The 21246-nt window shown below is 41.0% G+C and overlaps 1 protein-coding gene across 1 annotated transcript in view; it reads left to right on the top strand.

The window, feature by feature from the left end:
* The window catches only part of lhfpl7 (LHFPL tetraspan subfamily member 7), a gene marked incomplete at both ends in the record, with an annotated part of 150379 nt that extends 129444 nt beyond the window's left edge, over positions 1 to 20935 (top strand). Inside the window, one exon of the mRNA XM_083910726.1 lies at positions 20709 to 20935. Within this exon, the coding sequence (XP_083766852.1) occupies positions 20709 to 20935 (227 nt within the window). The remainder of the gene's footprint in view (positions 1 to 20708) is intronic.
* Positions 20936 to 21246: the final 311 nt, after the last annotated feature.

Here is a 21246-nt window from a genome sequence, read left to right as displayed (position 1 = left end):
GGTTTAAAAAGGTTATAAAAAATAAGGTTCTACCTGGAGCCAAAAAGGGTTCTCCTATGAGGACAAGCCGAAGAACCTTATTTGGTTCTACTTAGCACTTTTATTTCTAAGAGTGTAGATATGTCTACTCTTTCAGTCAGTGTTCATATTACAGAACATTTGGACAAACCCTATTTTCAGGTGGCACTGCTACTAACCATGTCACATGCACATACACACAGAAGTGTGCAGCAGCTCGGGTCATTTGCAGAGTACTATGGGGAAAAGAAACGTGCATGTCTCTCCATGAACCACATCATGTCACTCTGCTGTCATCTCCCTACGGGGCCCACGGTTGGTGTTTGAAGTTTGCATGTTTTCCCCGTGTGTGCGTGGGTTTTCTCCAGATTCTCTGGCTTCCTCCCACAGTTCAAAAAAACGTATTTATTTTGCATCAGCATGCTACTACTTTGAGGCTAACTTAGCGAGGCTATTAGCATTAGCGTAGGGCTAACATAATACAAACACTGTGCAACCTCGTTAGGCAAAACGCAAATGTTTTCATTTTCGATTAGCATTAGTGTAGCTAGCTGTTGTGACCAGGCAGACAACGGCTCATCAGCAGCAGCTGCGCTGTCTGGAGCAGGGGGCAAGGGTGAAGAGGCTGGGCTAACTTGGCGAACCTGTTTCCAAAGGTAAGCTAGCGAGGCTACGATTAGCATTAGCGTAGGGCTAACATAATACAAACACTGTGCAGAAAACAGCTAGCTACGCTAGGAATACATACTTCCTACAGGCACTGCACGAGTAATAATAATTAGTGCTGTCAGTTAAACGCGTTAATGCGAACCTATTTTAACGGCGTCAATGTTTTTATCGTGCGATTAACGCTCCTTTTGGCCTAGCACACCGGATGTAGATAGACCGGAAACAAAACAACAGACACGCTGCGCGAGCGGGCGTAAGACTAGTCGGGAACAAGAGACACGCTGCACTAGTCGGTTAGGACAACATACACACACACAATGTGCGATTAATTGCAATTAATCGGAAGTTAACTATGACATTAATGCGATTAATCGCGATTAAATATATTAATAGTTTGACAGCACTAATAATAATAACGATACTGTCTTACAACCACGACAAGCAAGCAGGCACCTGGGCAACGCTGTCCATCTCATTGAGGACAAGTTCAAGAGGCAACGTAACATTAAAATGTTGGGAGGCAACCGCAGGAATAGCATTAGGTTTATTTATATTATTCGTTTTATCGCACAAAATATTTGTTTTCATTCAATGAAAGTGCTGTGTAGCCATTCATATATTACTCCATTCGAGCATTAAAACAGAAACAGTAGAGGAGTAAAGGAAAGGGAGGACTAATGATGACATAAAAAAAGAGAGTGGGAAAAATTGTCAGAGGAGAGAAGCTGGTCTTATCTATAAAGTTAATCTGTGGCAGGCTGCCTTGGTGCTCCATCTCTTGTAATGAACTTGATCCCAGAGATGTGCTGATGGAATCATCTCCAGCCAGGAGCACTCCAATATTAGGAACCAGACAACAATGGATGACAAAAGACTATTTAGGTGCTTCTCGTTCCTTTAGGGGTGCCGTGTATATGTACTTTAATGGCTTTTGAGACGCAGCTGAGAAATGTGACGGAACGCACTCCAGTTAGGATAATGTACACAAACTGCCACTGTCTGTGTAGTGAAATCCACAATGAACAAAGACGCTCTGCTCCTAATGCGATGCATTCACTGACGATGAAAGACGGTGGAATATGGCGGTGAAGATGATGTATATGGTGACGGATGGAATGGAACCATCCAATCTTTTTATTTAAACCATGTCTTCTATAGCTTCATTGTGTGTTTACTGTTAAGATATACATTCTATTTGGCTTTACCTTACAAGGCGCAACCCCCTACTCCACATTCAACCACAGCCTGTGAGGACTGTGACAGACGTATATTTCATATACAGTAGGAGTCCTGTCTAACCCCCCCCCCCCCCCCTGCTGTGTCTCGTCTCCACCTCATTGCCATTCCTGTTCCCATTCCCAACACACACATCTACGTCTTAGTCCCTCCACTTGGTAGGCATTGGAGGTGAAGGCTGAAGGTAATGGTTTCCATTTTTTTCTTAATGCCAGTGGGTCAGGGAGCAATGGCAGGGCAAAGCTTCATTACAGCAGCACAGCAGGGTCCCGATGTCTCCTGAAGGAATTCATTTTGTTGCCGTCCCTCACCCTCACCCTCCCATACCCCCACCCCCAGCTACATGCTCTTCATAAAGGTTCCTATACACTGTCAGGTAATGATCCTCAAGGCTCACATCATCAGTACTACTATGCCCTTCTATGCTATTTATTTTTCAAAGGTTTCTGTGTTTTATTGAGTTTGCATCAACTGTATAAGAAAACACACACTGTTCATAGACACCCCCCACCCTCCCCCACTGTCCAGGGCCACACAATAAAAAAAAGACCATATCATCAATAGGAAATAACAATATCATTTGTATCCTGCCATGAGTCTATTATGTAGAAAAGTAGGTCATCTGCATATAAAGATGTTTTATGTGACGTCTCTTTTTTATTTGTCACCTGGATGCCATGATGAGATACAATGGCGTGCTTCACAATTTACTATTGATATGCCACAACCTCAGTTTCATTTCTAGATTTTACTGTACAGTTTTTATGAGATTGTACAGCTCGTACTATTATAAGAATATATACAGAACTATTAACAAGTGGAATATTTGACAAAAACACTTGCTCAGTTTTTCTCGCTGTGGTTCCTTTTTAGATTATTATCCACAGAAGATCAATCTTTTTTTGTGTGTAGCAGTAGCATCAACCTTTCTGTGTATAGTATATACACCATCAATCCTGTCAGTAGCACACATGCATTTAGCTCAAGATTCATACCCAGGGACGTTCATTAATTATTTTTAGCACACACACACAGACTGATGAATGGGAGCTCATAGTCTTTGCCCAGGTGCAGCAGTGGCTCCTTAGCTTCTTTTGTTTCTAGCAGCCTCATACACATCACATTCATACTGATCCAATTTCTCCCCTTTTCACTGCTTAATAAACAACACAGAGGCAAGGTGACACAGTTAAAAAACTGTTTATGGATGCAAAAAAAATAAATAATAATTTACACAACAGAGGTGATATCCTGTATCAGGGCTTTTCATATTCTCCCCTCACTTGAGTTACAAGGGTTGTTTACGTGCTGAGTGAGCCGTGTTACCCCAGGACAAAGGAAAGCCATTCAAAAAAAAAAAAAAAAAACACATTCTGCAATTTGAAAAATGTGTTGCATTCAATTGCGATATAAGTACCCTGTCCTTTTAGCTCACCTCATGAATTCATGCATTTCGCACTTTTCATTATACCCGTGGTGTTCCACAGAGGGGGGGGTTATGAGTTCTACTTTATATCTAGTGTCAAATAGCTGTAGTGTAGTTACTGCGTGTGTGTGTGTATGTATTAATGTTAATGTATTCAACAAGATTCATTATACCCTCTGCGCTGGTTTTATGCGTGTGTTGCAGCAGGGGCAGGTGAAACTTTTGAGTTGGACTGCTGCACATATTACAAATACATATATATATATATATATATATATATATATATATTCATATATATATATATATATATATATATATATATATATATATATATATACTATATGAATATAGTAAAATAAATTGTAACACTTTAGATTAGGGAACACATATTTGCCATTAACAAGGTGCTTACTAACTAATAAGTAACTTACTAGCCCTTTATTAGTAATCATATTAACATATTATCACATATTAACACCATAACCTTATTCTATCTCTATTATGACATGAATTAAGATTTTTCCTACATAAGGTATTAATATATGCTTAATATTTACTAATTAAGGGCTGGTACGCTGAAGTGTTACTAAATAAACGAGAAAAGCACTCGGAGAGTGCAGACCTCCACCAAGGCAGCTCAATCGACAACCCATCCCATCAACCCATTGATGCCATGAGTTGGTTTAATGAAGCTACTTCCTCACTGCATCTGCAAATGTTTGTAAAAGACTTGCAAAAGGTTTGAAACATTAGACCTTACATTTGTCTAACTCTGTCCAAGGTAAAAGGAACATATTATGCAAAATCAATTAATTTGGGACTCTGGAGGTCCCCACTCATGTTTTTGGGATCCTCCTCAGTCTAAGTACAGGAAATAAAACACGCGATGTTGACTTCCGCGCTCATTGCTACGTCACAATTAGACATTCCTGGAATTGTTGTCTCGTGGAGCTCCGCTTTGTCCCTAAAAAACGCGAGAGTGCAGGCGAGGGGAATAGTATCCAGAAGAGCGGAAGTCCGCGAAGTGTTCTATTCTTAGCTGCACAGTGCAGCACAGAGTTCTCCACAAACTTCCAGACTCAGAGGATTTACATGTCCAGTGGATACATTTTATACATGACGGCAATGTGCCTGCTAGAGTCGGCAAATGATTGCTTTTCCAAATGCTAACTGCTGTTAGCTTCCGGAGCCTCTGACGTAGTTTCCTGTATCTCATTTGCATTTAAAGAGACAGGCGCTCAAAACGGAGCATTCTGAACAGGGCTGTTTTGGCAGGGTGATTGAACTGCTGTGGTGCTTCATCCTTAAGGTATTTTGACCAGGGAACAAGGTTAACTTGTAGAAATAGTGTATAATATGAGTCCTTTAACACAATGACCGGTAGGGTAGTTCTGAAATGACCAATGTGTCAACTCACCGAAAAAATAATGTCGATTTGTCTTGCATGATACAAAGAGAGAGAAGAGATGCACACCCCTAATAATGACATGCCATTTGTTACTCCAAATGGCCCACAGTCCCTAGCTCGACTGTTTTGTCCATTAAATGTGATCGCGCTGTTCACTTTAATGACAGCCAGGCGTCTCAGCAGAGTCAATTTGTGAGTGCTTATGTTTATGGCTCCTTGATGATGTTTTCACAGAAGCATATGTTTTTTCCTGAAAATAACCCTGCGCATGGAAATAAAGTTGAAGTCGCTCTTCATTTACTTGCTTTCATTTACTTTGCATAATACATCAAGTACAAGACAAGTAATCAATCGTAGTCAGTGTGTGGCGCGTTGTACTGCTATAAGCTGTACATACATCGCTGACATGATGTGCGATGCATCCACCCGTGTCGCCACATTGTTCTGACTTCCGCAGCTGACAGTCTTTGTTGAACCCGGGGCGGCTTCTGAACCCAGGAGAGGTCTCCGCTTAAGGGCTTAGCCTTAGGGCCAAAGGCTGTCAACACAATCATGGGGTTAATGTCAGACACGTGGCTGTGTACACACACACACACATCACCTTGAGCGTCTGTCCACATGCAGCACAGGGACACGCAGATGTTGTTTCCTCAGACTGAACAGCGTCATCACACTGAGCACAAGTTTTCTCCGCTGATTGATGTCTTCAATTTGATCTCCTCTTTCTTTCTCGTATTATCATCATTTATTTTGCGATCCAAGCACACGAGCCACTTTGTCTCCTATGCTAATTCAATCTGCGGGGTTGGGATGGATGGACGTACGGATTGAGAGACAGATGAGGTTGAGTTTGGTGAGGTTGTTCTCTGACACAGAACCCCATGTGTCCCGTGGCTTAGGACAAGGAAGTCAAGGACAAGCAATTTGTTCGGAGGTGTAAATTAATTTGCAGCATAAAAAAAAATAGATGGTGATATGGAAGTGGAAGTAATTAAAATGATAGATTGGATGCATCGTGTGAGATTCATGTGTCATTGCTGCAGGGCTCCCAGGATGGAGGGTTTACAGGCATAAGCGTGAATTCAGATGGCTCAGCATGCTCCCGGAACTGAGACACACACACTTGAAGTGGTCTTTGTTTGGAGGCTATGAAATATGATTTTCACTGTATGCATCTTTCTTTCTTGTCTTATTTTTCCATTATCTTTTTTTTAATCCTCATTTAGTAATTGGCTTGCATAATCCTGTCGTTGAAGCATGCGCGACGTCACGGCCGACTACTTTCTATGAAGAAAACTGTTTTTCGTAAAATTGCATTTGTTATGTTATGTTATAGTTCTGGTTGTGCATACTATCACAACCAGAACCACAAGTTCTTGCTGGTCTCGTCTCAAATGAGAGTTGGACATTAACGCTACCCCTTTTGGCCATTTGGAGTCATTTTAAGCTTTCCTTTTTTTTTGTGTTGTTTACCTTGCTGGAAAAACCAGCATAGACCAGCATAATGATGCTGGTGGACCAGCAAAGACCAGTGTAATGATGCTGGTTGCATAGACCACCATGGACCAGAAATTATCAGCATAATAATGCTGGTGCATCAGCAAAGACCAGAAAAGATCAGCATAGACCAACATGGACCAGCATAGACCAGCATAATTATGCTGGTGGGCCAGCAAAGACTAACATAGGCCAGCATCATGATGCTGGTTGCATAGACCACCATGGACCAGAAATTACCAGCATAATGGTGCCGGTGGACCAGCAAAGACCAGTATAATGATGCTGGTTGAATGGACCACCATAGACCAGAAATGACCAGCATAATGATGCTGGTGGACCAGCAAAGATCAGAAAAGATCAGCATAGACCAACATGGACCAGCATAGACCAGCATAATTATGCTGGTGGGTCAGCAAAGACTAACATAGGCCAGCATCATGATGCTGGTCCACCAGCAAAGACCAGCATAATGATGCTGGTCCACCAGCAAAGACCAGCATAATGATGCTGGTTGCATAGACCACCATAGACCAGCATAGACCAGCATAATGATGCTGCTTGCATAGACCACCATGGACCAGAATTGACCAGCATAATGGTGCTGGTGGACCAGCAAAGACTAGCATAGACCAACATGGACCAGCATAGACTAGCATAATGATGCTGGTGGACCAGCAAAGACCAGCATAAAACCAGCATAATTATGGTGGACCAGAATAGAGCAGCATTATGGTGAACCAGAACCAAAACACAACAAAATGCTGGTCCATGCTTGTGACCGACAATGCTGTTTTTTCTAGCAGGGTAGTCACAGTGCTTTGTACTGTATGTACTGTATGTATGGCTATCCATCACACCCTATGGACAGCCTTCAGGTGTGATTTCTTGCCCAGTGTATTGCCCAATGACACTTCAACACTGCATCATGCATCGCTGAGGAGCTGCAGATTGAACCACTGACCTCTTGATTGGTTGGACGACGCGCTCTCTCTCCTGAGCCACAGTCCACTCGTCATGACCAAATGCTTTCTGGACTGAAGGGAGTGTGAGATTAGGACAGCCCGAATGAGTCGGTGAAAAACAGAGCCATTACTGAGTTGTGATCGACCGGTCCACGGGCAGACCACCTCGCGACAAAGATAACACGAGGCTATTTTATTGCTCTACTAATCTCTCCCACCTCCCTGTGTGTTATTTCCTCACCTTCCCTTTGATTTTCTTTGTTCACACTGTGATCTCTTTTTGTACCACTCTGAAGGTCAGCAGGTTTTCATCAGCAGTGGACCCGTTTTTTTTCCGCCCCGTGGTTTCAAACCAGCTTTGTGGACATTCTGAGCATGGACTCGCTGCTTGTTTCACTTTCAAGCCAACAAAAGAGCAAGCTTGACACAACAAAATGATTCTCTCCCAACTGTATTGTTGATGCTTTTGTGAAAAGTCACAACAATTTATTTTATTTTTTTTAATCACGCAGTTCGTTTGCATTAAAGGTCCCATATTATGCCAAATCAATTTTTTTATTATTTTAATACTTATACTTATATACCATAATATTTAGGACTCTAGCCCTAGTCGGCAAAGTGTGAAAAAAGATGACTCACTCATGTTTTTGTGGTCCTCCTCAGTCTAAGTACAGAAGATAAAGCATGCATTGTTGACTTCCGCGCTCACTGGGACGTCACAAGATGCTAAATTCCTGGAATTGTTGTCTCGCGGAGCTCTGCTTTGTCCGTAAAACACGCGAGAGTGTGAGTGGCGAGGGCAACAGCATCCGAAAACCGGAAGTCCACTCAAAGTTCTATTCTTGGCTCCACAGTGCAGCACAGAGTTCTACACAAACTTCCAGCCTCAGAGGATTTATCTGTCCAGTGGATACATGTTATATATGACAGCAATGTGCCTGCTGGAGCCTGTAAATGATCACTTTTCCAAATGCTAACTGCTGTTAGCTCCCAGTAGCCTCTGTGGCTGATGTCATTTCCTGTCCCTTAATTTTGTTTTACTTTCGTTTAGGACACCAGGGAACTAGGTTAACTTGGAGAAATAGGATATAATATAGGACCTTTAATGCGGTAATGTGACTAAAACCTGATAATTTACTAATTTATTAAAGTCGGTCTAATACCTACCTGACAATGAGAAGAGAATGCTGAATCCCTATTTAGTTGTTAAAGGCAATTTTAACCTATTTAATACTTAAAATCACATAATAATTAACGTGAGTAATTACAGATAGATCCTAAAATCTCTGGCAACATAATATTCCATCTCTCTCTTCTTTACTTTAGTTGCTGCCATGATCACGATCACGATCACGTTTCGTGAAACATTTCGAGGGCCATAGGTAGCTGGAGCGTCATTGGCATAATTTCCCAGAGGCGCACTGAGCTTAATAATCAACATGACTGTGTGCAGACTAGAGCACAGCTCATCACATTAGGATAGAGTCCCTGCTGTTTATGTCCACGCTCCGATGTCAGGCCCCTGTCGACGACCAGGAGACTCAACAACTCAACAACTTCCACCTTGTGATTCCCGCCCTCCTTAAGCAGCGGATATAACCGAGAACGCTGACATTGCACATTCAGAAAGGTGACACTGGAGATTGGAGTGGACCTTGTGTTAAGCCCAATTTATACTCCTGCGTAAAGTGCTCTGCGTAGCTACGCAGAGGACTCTGCGTAGCTACGCAGAGTCCTCTGCGTCGACGCAGAACCTGTCGAAGAGCCTCTGCGTCGTCTCCGGGTGCACGGAATATTTTTTAAGTGTCCGTCACTCCGTCAAGGGACTACGGAGACGGCAAGAGCTGCGATTGGTCCTCAGGACAGGCTGAGCTCAGCTGCTCTGTGCCGGCTCTGTGCGCTCCGGGCGTCCTGACAGAGGCGGAGCTGATCCCCGCCGATAACACCGCTGCCGAACTATAAATACGTCATATCTTAACACACACAGCACATGTTTAGACTCTAAATGGCCAATTTCTCGCCTCAAATTATCTTAAAACTGCGTTCCGTGACACAGAAAAGTGAGAAACGGCCACTTTTTCAACAACAACAGTCTTTCTCTCTCTTTCTTTCTCGGACGCCATTGCTCACAGTAGCCAGAAGCACAACAACCTTGCGCAGCGACCCCTACTGATCGGGCGGGAAATTGCAGCGAGTGTCCTTCACCACGACGCAGAAGTATAAATGCTCGAGGCGTCTCCGTGGTGACGCAGACGGATAACGCATACGCAGTCGGAGAAGTATAATGTGGCCTTTATTATCTGAGCACAGTGGCGCGTGTCACTTCAGCTCATTTATTATTTGAGGAGCCGCCATTATCTGCAGTTTTTTCCTCGCACACATTCCTCTGCTCATTTCTTTATCTCCACCTGTGGCTTCTTCTCATTGCACTGCCTCATCTGTTCTCTCAATGTCCCTCTGCCTCGTTTGTCCGTGCTGCCAGTGTGCCGTGGGTCAAAGGAGGAAAAAAAAAAAAGTGTGTTTTCACTCTCCGTGTGAGAGGAAACAGAAATGATCCAGCCCAATCTTCATCCACCTGTAGATAAAGCAGAGAATGATGATGTCCCTTTGCGTGCAGCCTGTGAAAAGGCAATTTCCTCGAGACAAAGCACCGTTAAGGGCTGGCCTTTGTTATGCTTTCATTACAGGGGGGGAAACACAAACCTACACACACACACAGTCACAAATACACACAGTAATCAAATTATGTAGTTTAGACCATAATCTTTTTGGATTTATTGCTGCTAAGGTAGGCAGTGACCTCTCTGGGGGGGGGGGGGGGGGTTCTGTGCCACTGTTCACCTGTGTCGTTTCATTTCTCTGTGAGCGTAATATTACAGTGAGTGCATACCGTAAATGGGTCACAGTCTCTATTTACTGCCCCAGGCTGTTGTTGTAAATAAACACCTCATTTACATGAGCTTGCCTCATCACATCTGGGTTATTATTACCAGCATGTGACGAGATGGAAATACCTGCGTACCTGTTCTATTCCTGGAAAATGCTTACTTGTGGGAAATATGAGAGAGAGAAAAAGGACACAACATGAAGAACGTACTGTATAAACATGCATGTACACCCACACCGTGTTAACTTAACGGCCTCTTTATTAGGCATACCTAATACCTAATTAAATTGGAATTAGCCAATCACAAGCAGCTCAGTGCATTTAGATGGTCAAAATGACTTGCTGATGTTGAAACTGAGCATCAGAGTGAGGAGGGAAGGTGATTTTAAGTGACTTTGAATGTGGTGTGGTTGTTGATACCAGATGGCATGAGTCTGAGTATTTCACAAAATTGCTGATTTATTGGGATTTTCCCACACAACCATCTCTGTGGTTCGCAGATAATGGTCTAAAAAAAGAGATTATATCCAGTGAGTGGGAGTTCGCTGGTAGAAAATGCCTTATTAATGCCAGAGGTCAGAAGAGAATCACCAGACAGGTTTGAAATGATAGAAAGGCAACAATAACTCATATTACCACTTGTTACAACTAAGGTATGAAAAACTGTTATTGGGTGTTATGTGTATCTAATTAAATGGCTGGTAAGTGTAATGCTGATGTATAGCTTTGGACTTTTTGTAATTTCCAGCATATGTTTCCTCTCTCTACATTTTGTCAGTGACAAACGTGAGAAGCAGCTCATGCAGATGAGTGCCGTGTTGGCAAATCAAGATGTATTAGAATCATTACGTAGCTGTTGTTGTTGTGTGTTTGTCTCTTTTACCTGGAATAAAACAGGCATTAGTTTTTGGCAGGGAAGTAAAATGTGGGTTTTTTTGGGGTTTGCGTGTGGATGTCATTGCTCAAAGAGGTGCGTTTAAGGCCATGAGGCTAATGCTGTGTGCTCTTTCATGTGTCTTTGAAGTGAATAGTCGCAGCAGATAATGTCCCTGTTTGGACAGTAGCCAGATAAGACAGGTTTTTTTGGGGTTTTTTTAAGGAATGACTCTAAGCAGTGGGTGCCACCAACACAGAGGATACAAGGAACACACTAAAGGTCCCGTGTTGTTCTGCACTTCTTCTTCTTCTTCTTCTTTGAATGTTTTTGTATTTACACGCCTGACTGCTCTCGCCCCCAGTGGAGCTGGTGGTCTCTCTACCTGGCTGCCTGTTTGGCTTGTCAGAGAAGATAAGCAGGGGCATTAGTCTATTCTAATATATTCTAGTCCACTCTTGCTGACTGCAAGCCTTGAATGCATATTGTATAACCTGTCCCGTCTTATTTTTCAATGTCAGTGTCTCTTGCTGTCGTCTTATAATGAACTATTTAATGTAGCTGTCCTCTAAATAGCAAATAGCTGCTATTTGACTGTAAATATTGGTGCAAACTTTACAAATGTTTACAGAGGATATTTGTATATGTGTGTATATATGTATATGTATATGTATATGTATATGTATATGTATATGTATATGTATATGTATATGTATATATATATGTGTATATGTATGTATATATGTATATATATATGTGTGTCTGTATATGTATATGTATGTGTATATATGTATATATATACATACATATATATATACATATATACATACATATATATATATATATATATATATAGTTTAATAAACGATATTAAAGCAACACCAAAAACATAACTAACGAAAACTCCGGGGATTTGGGATCTCGCAGAAACTCACGTGATTTTACGTGACTTCAGAATATAAGCAGTTGTGTGTGTGCTATATTGTGTGCTGAGAAAGGCAAATAATTATGGATGAAGTCATGGCTGAGAAGATGGAATCAACTTGGCTTGTACGGTTTACGGTTCTTAAAAAAAGTACTCAACGTCCGCTCTGCGCGCATTCCATTTCAGTAGTAGTAGTAATGTTTATCCTCATTTGTAAAACAAGTTTCCATTGTTACCATTTGTTGTCCATTGTGACCAAAACAAGACTGTGCGAACAAAAGCAAAGTACAGCACTGCAGGGAGCATGTGCAGCTAGCGTGTATGGTCTGCTTGGACCACCTTGGAAATGGCAAGATGATGACTCATTTATGTCTCATGGACCTTATAGGACCTCTTCCAAGGCAAAAAATAATGAACATTAAAAACATTATGCTCACATATCCGCTTCAGATGTCTATATTTTAACATATGTCCCACTGCAGACCTTTGTTGTTCTTCTCTGGTTGAGACGTTTTTGAGAGGGGTACCGAGGCTTTTTAGGTTTGGTCATTTCTGATGACACATCATGGTCATTTTATGACTTAATATAATACATTTCTTGGATAAAACCCCTTTAAATAACACAGCACTGCTGTTTGACTGTAAACCTTTGTGTGAACGTCAAATTTTTTTTTTTTAAACTGTACTCATCATGCTTCAGTATGTAGCAACTTTTCACCAAGTTTGTGTGGTAGTTTTCCACTTCAGACAAGCTAATCGTCTCTCTGTCTGGCCCTGGGTGACAATAATCAGTTTACTTAATATATTTGATGTAGCTCTTTGCCAGAGGAAGCTGGCAAACAGATAACACTATGGCAAAACTTGAATTTAAGAGCACTGCGTCCACTGTAGGAGAGTCACACATTTCCTATGGAGTTTAATTCAATCCCACCCACTGCTAACAGAGTTATGACAGTCAGCACAGGACGGCAAAAGAGATTGATCCAAGGCAGAGGTCTCGCCGTCGTAATGAAAGGGCCTTGAAGCTCACAGAATTGAATTTTTTATTTGTAATATCTTGGGAAGAATAAAATTGAAGAGCACTGCATTCAATACGAGGTGTGTGAGTGTGTGGGACTGCACTATATTGTATCTCTGACATTTCCTGACAAGATTCCCGATGCGCCAGATTTCTACAACTGATCTCAGGCATTTACACTGATATGACACATGAGTAATCATATGATTTGTGTGTGTGTGTGTGATGTGAGGTTCTCTCGATGAAATTGATTTTGAGTCGCACACGGGCGACAGGTTATCACACACCTTACTGCCCCACAAACCTATTCCAATCTCTCTCTCATCATCAGTGCCGTGAGCAGCTTTTTCCATTTCTCGCTCCACCACTGACTCAGAGATTCAAGGTTAATTTAGTTAATTTAGTTGGTAGGAGTTGTACTGACACTTTTGTTTGCTTGCACCGCGCTTTCTCCTTTTGTTTTATTTCATTTTCTCTCCTCTACCACCCCATTGTCATGAACGCACACTCAAACCCTTACAAAAGAAAAAGCCAGTATATAAAGGTATTGTCTCTCCTTTAGTGTTCATAAAGGACTCTCTGGCCTTGCAGCGAAAAACTGTCTGTTTTTATCTTTCCAAATTGTTATTTTCCTCCCTCTGTCTGTGTGCAGTTCAGAGACTTTTCAGCTTTTGTGTGCAGTTGTTATTCTTCTTAAATTCACCGTGGAATCAAGGGCAATTTTTTTCATCAAGAATGACTGCAATTTTTTTCAAAGTTAATAGAATTACCACCTAGCAGTTGTATGCTGCCCTCCACTGACCAACAGTACTGTTTACAACACAACTTTTTTTCGCCAGGCTGTTGGACCAACATTTGTGCCAAATTGAGGTATTTTTAAACATGGATAAACTAAAGGAAATGAGCAGCAGGAGTGAGAGTGAGAATCAAACTTCTATTTTTGACCATGTCAGTGTGGCAGTGTGAAAATGTTAGTACTATGTTGAACCTCAAACTCACCTGTGAACCTTTATGGACTTAACTTGACATCATTGATCCCTCAGGGAAATTAGACGGTTCTGAACAAAAGTACTCAACCTCCGTTCCACACACACTTCCGATTTTAGTTGTAGTAGTAATGTCTGTCCTAATTTGTATATCCTTCTAAAGCAAGTTTCCATGGTTACCGTTGTATTTGTTGTCCCATGTGACCAAAATAAGAATGTGGGAGCAATTGTGAGCTGCACTACAGGGAGCATGTGCAGCTAGCATGTATGATCTGCTCGGACCACCTCGGAAATGGCAAGATGATGAAATGCATGTCTCATGGACCCTATAGGACCTCTGCCAAGGAAAAATAATGAACATTAAAAACATTATTTTCACATATTTTAACATAATATGTCCACTGCAGACCTTTGTTGTTCTTCTCTGGTTGAGACGTTTTTGAGAGGGGTAGCGAGGCTTTCAAGGTTTGGTAATGTTCAGCATTTCTGTGGTCATGTGAAGAAAGTATGAGACATTTGGTTGATTGTTTGTCCAGAACAAGCATCCCATCAGTTCTCTCCACTCGTCCCCCAGTAGCTAAAATAAATGTGAAGTTTTAATGAAGCAACTCGACATTTAAGATAATTCACAAGTCAAGAAAAGGTTACCATGATATCTGTCCAGCTCATCTTTCGAGTCCAAGTGAATGTTTGCACCAAATCTGAAAGGATCCCCTTCAAGGAGTTCTTGAAATGTCACATTCATGAGAATGGAAAACATAATTCCTATAGACCTGGCAAAGACATGGAAATTAATATAAAAAACTACAGTTTGGTGTGACACACAAGTTGTGTTTCCATTGCCAATCGTTGAGAACAGTAGCAATATACCTAATCCCATCCCAGTTTTTGGCATGCTTCATTTGGGGTAACCAAGCTCAGTGTGCCAGCTCCTACAATGTGGAGCTAGACACCGCTAATAAAGAATCATCACTTACGTATGACGAGTGTGTATTTCCGTGCAGCCACACAGCCTTCTCTAAAGAAAAAAGAAGCTTGTCTTCTTGTGATCAACAGCTACGTGCCTAGAAGAAACAACCTGGAATGCTAGATGCCCTGCGTTGTTACTCTTTGTTTACTCCGTCGCCTACTTTGTCTTTTATGGAATTTATTGGCGGGCTCCGCTGTGCTGCGCTGCTATAACATCACACAATTTACGTACCTGACACAGCCGCATGAACGGCGACGTAATTTATGTAACAGGCCGTCACACCCTGCGGTGGAGACGTAAGGCAGATCAGGGTGTACCATTCCAAACTGCAGTGAGCTATACTGCACTGGCTAAGCTTGACTTTGCTCCCCCCCCCCGTTCTTTAAAATGCAGACCATTGATTGAGAGTTGTGAGGTGAGTAAACTGTCTGCTGCTCGAGTCTATTAGGAAGTAAATGATGGAAGTACTTGTAGCTTTTCTTTTGCTGCCTTGTGGCTACAGTGTGGACAGCTCTTTAAAAAAATCACAGTAACTGTCTTTAAAGGTGGAAGTGAAGTCCGTCTCAGCTGACCAGACCTTTTCTTTTCTCCTAACAAGAAATCTTTGAAACTCATTCAGCCCACATTCACTGTTTGTTTTAGCGCTAATAACAAATTGTCTGCATATTCAGCTTTCATGCCATGTCTGCAGCCCTCGCCTCCTGCCTAATTCTGCATGGTCACCCCTTTGTTAATTTAGGCAAAGATGCATAATTAATGAACACTTGCCGTCCTCAGACTCTCTGCGTGTCATGTCAGCCTTTCATCATCACACTGTGCATTCCTCATCGGTGGGACATGTAACACACTTTTGAATTTTCCCTGCTGCTATTAGCCTGTGCAGCCAGCACTGCTCTCAGTAGACCGCATGCACTTTTTTTATTATTCCGCAGAACTGTGAAATAAACAGTTAAACTAGATTTTACTTAAACAGTACACTCTTAGAATTAAAAGTGCTAAGTAGAACCATATATGGTTCTTCGGCTTGTCCTCATAGGAGAACCCTTTTGGAGGGTTCCACCAAGAACCCTTTTAAAACCCTTTATTCAGGAAAGGGGTTTTAAAGGGTTCTCTGGATCAAAATGGTTCTTACTGGAACCATTAGCGTTACCAAGAACCCTTGAAAAACCCTTTCTTTGGGAAGGGTTTTTCAGAAACAAATGGTTCCAGGTAGAACCTCAGCCCTTTCGGAACCCTTATTTCTAAGAGTGTAGCGCCAATTCATAACATAATATTATCTCAAGGCACTAACACTGCGATCAGACTACTGTAGGAATATTTGAGGGACAGTGAAAAGTGTTTCTCTAGTTATGTCTTCAGTTATTTCTGGTGGAACCACAGTCTGGGCCACTAAGACTGCCTTCATGCTTTTCCCTTGGAATTATTTGATATTAAATAATTATATTAAACTATTTCAGATTTAAGAAGTGAAAATCCATTCATGATCATGCAGCCTTTTATATAAAGACAACAACAATGTCCTGATGTCCAGGTGACATTGGGTGAGATGCAGGATTACACCCTGGACAGCTCACCAGCCTCAACCATCTCAATACCTGGAGTTTCACCTTTAAGATTTACACTATAAACAACATGATTTGAGAGTGAAGGCCTTGGGGAGTTAAGCCTTGAGTATACTCGAATGTGAGGCCGTGGCGTGGGGCTCCACAGACGGAGTGCAACCATAGGGGCACGTTCAGCACATTGGTTGTTGCAGTATTCAGGGGACGTACACCCAAAATATTAAACTTGCCTAGCAACAGTAGTAAACAACTTTTCCGCATATTGCGTACGTTGGTCTCAAAATGACTGTCCATCTCTCTGTGTTTCAAGTATTTGGACAAACATCCCATAATCCACCAGAATCACCGGGAGGGCTTTTCCCCCTGGGTCACCACTCTTTCTATGGGCTTGTCTTTTGCCCCTTCACAAAGCGATCCCCTCTTTTTTTTTCACGTCCTACGACAAAAACCATTGTCTTTTTGTAACGTTGTAACAATCTCCTTCCATGAATATAAGGTCATGTGACTGTCTCAGTGCTCTCGGACATACAAATGCGTGTAAAACGGACCTGTTCGGCCAGCATTCCATTGAAAATGAAGAGTTGGCGCGCGCCGTAGCCAACAAAGTTAGAAAAATTCAGAGCTCACGCGCCCGATGCTACACAGGATATGACGTCGTTTTGGGCGCTATGGCGGGTATAACCCACACTACGGCGAGTATACTGAAGGCTTTATCCTCTGACACTGGGTGGATTTTCACATTTTGTTGGCAGTTCACCTCTCATCACTAGTTGGCAGAAGCTGCAGCTTATCCGATCCAGACTATCAACCCTCCTGCTATGAAAGATAAACATTCAGATTACCTGATAGCTGTTTGTGAGGCACTGGCTGGATTACACTTCCTTTATTGTGTATTTGGTTTGCTTATACTGTGTTATTCATGAGTGTTTGTCCTGGTTTTTTCTCTCTCCAAGTTTACTTTAAATTTTCTTGTAGGAGAGAAGCTGCCTTAGGAGGTTGTGTTTCTTCCACAGTAGCAGTGGATAGTTTGATAAAGAAGGTCATTAAAGTCTCATTAGGCGATGGGTTTGAAGGTGCTGGGCCCCTGTAGATAAAAGAGGAGAGGATGGGTACGGGGTTATGATGAGATGCAGCCGCTTGGTGAACTCCACCAAGACACACTACACCAGGCTGGACAAAGCACACCCAAGAGATCTCTCTCTCTCTCTCTCTTTCCTCACCTTATTCACACAACACTCTGTTTTGTTGTCATCCTTCTGCTTTTTTTTTTTTCCTCCACCTTTACAGTCAGTTCCCAAAGTCCCCACAGTGTGAAGTGAGAACATCAGCCAGAGCTCTCTTTCTCCTCATCCCTGCTCAACAAGCGCAGGCCCTCCACTACCCACACAAACATCGATTTCAGATGTGCACCGATGCTTTCATAAGAGCGTTACTGAGCATGAAGTGACTTCCTTTAACAGAAAGGAAAAACAGACACAATAACAGCTCACACTCTCAACTACAAGCTCTTCCAGCAGCCCCCTGCCCCCCCCAAAGCTAAAACTACTACTACTTATAGTATAAATAAGAGCAGCAATGATGGTCGGTATCACAGCTGATAACTGGCAAGGGTGGAAAGAGTACTACTCAGGTAAAATTACTTTGTACTTTGTTAAGTACTCAACACTTAACAAAATGTTTAAAATCGGAGTTCAAAGTTCACTTGACTCGTTTTTTGAACAAAATGAAAAGAAAAAAGGTCTATTTGTGACTTCTGCCCATTTGTCGCTACTGAATCAGACGGTAAAAATGCATTTTTTAAAGCCTGAATATGTGACCTATAAACACACACCCCCCAGGATGTCCATATAAGGAGTTGTGTATTATCCCCACTGCAATTTATCATGGGTGCACCTGCGGCACGGATTTGTGAGCACTAAGGGTCAAGTATAAGTACAAGTACTGGTCTAAAAATGTACTCAAGTTAAAGTTTTTAAAAAAAGTAGTTTGTTTGAAATGTACTCGGAGTAAAAGTTACTTAGTTTTTCTTATGTTGTTCAAAAAAGGAAATGTTAATTAATTGTTTTAAATTAAAGGCAAACCTTTACAAATCAAAATGCTGACAAAATAAAATACGTAAACACATCATGTATCAGTCAAAATGGGTCAAAGGTAACAACATAATTTTTTTACTCTGTGACGAAAAAATGAGGAGTTTGTAAAAGTATTTAAAGTGACATGAGTCATTTGGCATTGGAAGGTTCTGTCAATTATTGCAGCTTATTAGTGCTTTTGTTTTCCAATACATTAAAAAGTCTGTTCTGCCACAGCTGGACCTATAAAAATGTCCAGAACACAATTTATTTTTTCTATATATAAACTTATAAATCAAATGAAGCATTCACTTGTTTGGAATCAGATTGTTTCTCTGCAGAACCTCTACTGCCACCAAGTGGCTCACCGTAGGCATGTCAGTATAGTGTAGTACTCAGTTTTTATATGGGGACCCAAACCATTGACAAAAGTACAAATTTTATGAATTTAATGTTTTTGGCAGTTGTCATTTCTGTAACACCTAATATTATTTTAAATCGGTAAAAGTGGACATTTCCAAGACATGTAGGTTTGACAAATAAATCTCAACATTTGTATTATTGGTATTATTTCATCATTAAAAAGTTCACAAATTCACATTGACAGCTGCTGTTCCTCGCTTCACTAAATTTATAATCTGACTCCACGGCATTTTATTTTTTTATATGACCCCCAAAATCAGTTAAAATTAATTTTTTCATTATTTTGTTTCCAGCAAATACAACATTTGATGTCTCTATCACTAGTGGATATGAAGATATTATTTGTAAAACAATGAGTGGTGAAATATTTAGTATAAAATGTAACTTTTTTAGTTTTTGTGGGTGCACAAAATATAAAGTTTTGACTGATATTTCCTGGAAAGAAAAACAAGCAAACACCCTTTTCAGGATCATATATTGCCTCACTGTGTTTCCAGCCTGCAGATAGAATCAATATTTTAAAGGCTGTGAAACATGTGAGCAGAAATAATAACAGAAGACATTGCTTCTTCATTATGAATGTGGTTTTACCTGGAGGTTAAATTGGACAGCCGTATGCGCGCATAAGAGGAAGTAGAAGGACATTTGCACTTTGAGCACCGATGCTGTTTCCACATGTTCATGCTCCTGTTGCTGCTATTTTGGTCATGTGTGTCCCAGCCTCTGACATATTGATTGGGAAGAAAGAAATGAGAGTTTCTGTCACTCTGGAGACACTGAGGTCAAAGTAAAGTAATACTGAAATGGATTATATTTACAGCATGTTGCTGCGAGCTAACCCTCATATACAGGAATATGGCTCCACCCATTGTTTTATTCATAATATCACCTTAGATACAGATAAAATGTATTATTATTATTATTTTAACTTGAAAAATTGTAATATTTGGGAAGCAGTTGTCTTATAAAAACAAAAACATTTTTGGTGTAAAAGTTGCATATCATACTCATTCAGGAATAATGCCCTTTTGTACAGTAGAAGTAATAATGCAGCTTTATAAAAACACCAAAGAAGACAAAGAAGCTAGGAATACTGCATTTCCAGAGAGTTTTACGCCTAACTTGTATTTCCCAACCCCAATTTTAGAATATATATTAATATATATATATATATATATATAAAAATATCTGATCAACCAATGCATTCTGTTTTTCACTCTCCTTCACATTCACTCTGAATTATAAACTGTTTCCTGTTAATATAATAATAATAATAATAATAATAATAATTAAAAAAAAAAAAAAATTAAAAAAGCCTGAATATGTGACCTATAGACACACACACCCAGGATGTCCATATAAGGAGTTGTGTATTATACCTACTGCAATTTATCATGGGTGCACCTGCGGCACAGATTTGTGAGCACTAAGGGTTGAGTATAAGTACAAGTACTGGTCTAAAAATGTACTCAAGTTAAAGTAAAAAAAAAAAAAGCTCGCTTGTAGTAGCTTGTTTGAAATGTAGCTGTAGTGTGCTAGCGCGTCTATGGATCAGGCCCAAAATGTAATCACTTGTTGGTCCCATTGCGGACATTTCCTGAAAATTTCGTCCAAAACTGTGTGTGACTTTTTGAGTTATGTTGCTAACAGTCAGACAGACAAACAAATAAACTTGGCGGAGGTACTAATCCGACATAGTTTACCGAAATGTTGGGCTTATATGAACTGTGTAAAGTCTAACAGTTCCCTCCTGTCTTGTGTCCTCTCTGTAGTGTTCATCATGGCTGCCGGTCTGCTGGTTTACCCCTTTGGACTGAACTCGTCACTGGTCAGGTCCTTCTGCGGGGACTCGGACATCTACTACGCCGGCGAGTGCCAGATCGGCTGGGGCTACATGTTGGCCATCGTCGGAGTCATGCTCACCGTCTTCTTGCCCTTTTTCGCCAAATACGCACCGAAAGAGCAGCTGTCCCCCACACCTCTGCCCACACTCTTATAGGGCACTGAGATGACCTGGACTTGATGTCATGGAGAAGAAAAAAAAAACACTCACTTCCCGTTTCTAATGCTGCATTTTGATGCTTCTGGGAAGCCTGACTCAGTGAAAACGTGTCTTCCTACATCATTATGTAATTAATTCAGTCAGTTGTTTTACATGGAATGTTTTTATGTTACATTTAAAAAAAAAAAAAAACTCTCTGGTGATTAGTTTTTCACTCAAATTGATAAGTTTTTTCCAGTTTTCAAATATTAACCCTGTTTGATGTGATTTCAGAATATTCCCACAAACATTTTCCTTTCCCGTGCATT

Source organism: Microchirus variegatus (assembly GCF_963457635.1).
Source record: "Microchirus variegatus genome assembly, chromosome: 2".
Taxonomy (NCBI): domain Eukaryota; kingdom Metazoa; phylum Chordata; class Actinopteri; order Pleuronectiformes; family Soleidae; genus Microchirus; species Microchirus variegatus.
The sequence above is the reverse complement of the archived record's forward strand: the minus strand, read 5'-3'. Positions and strand labels throughout refer to the sequence as shown.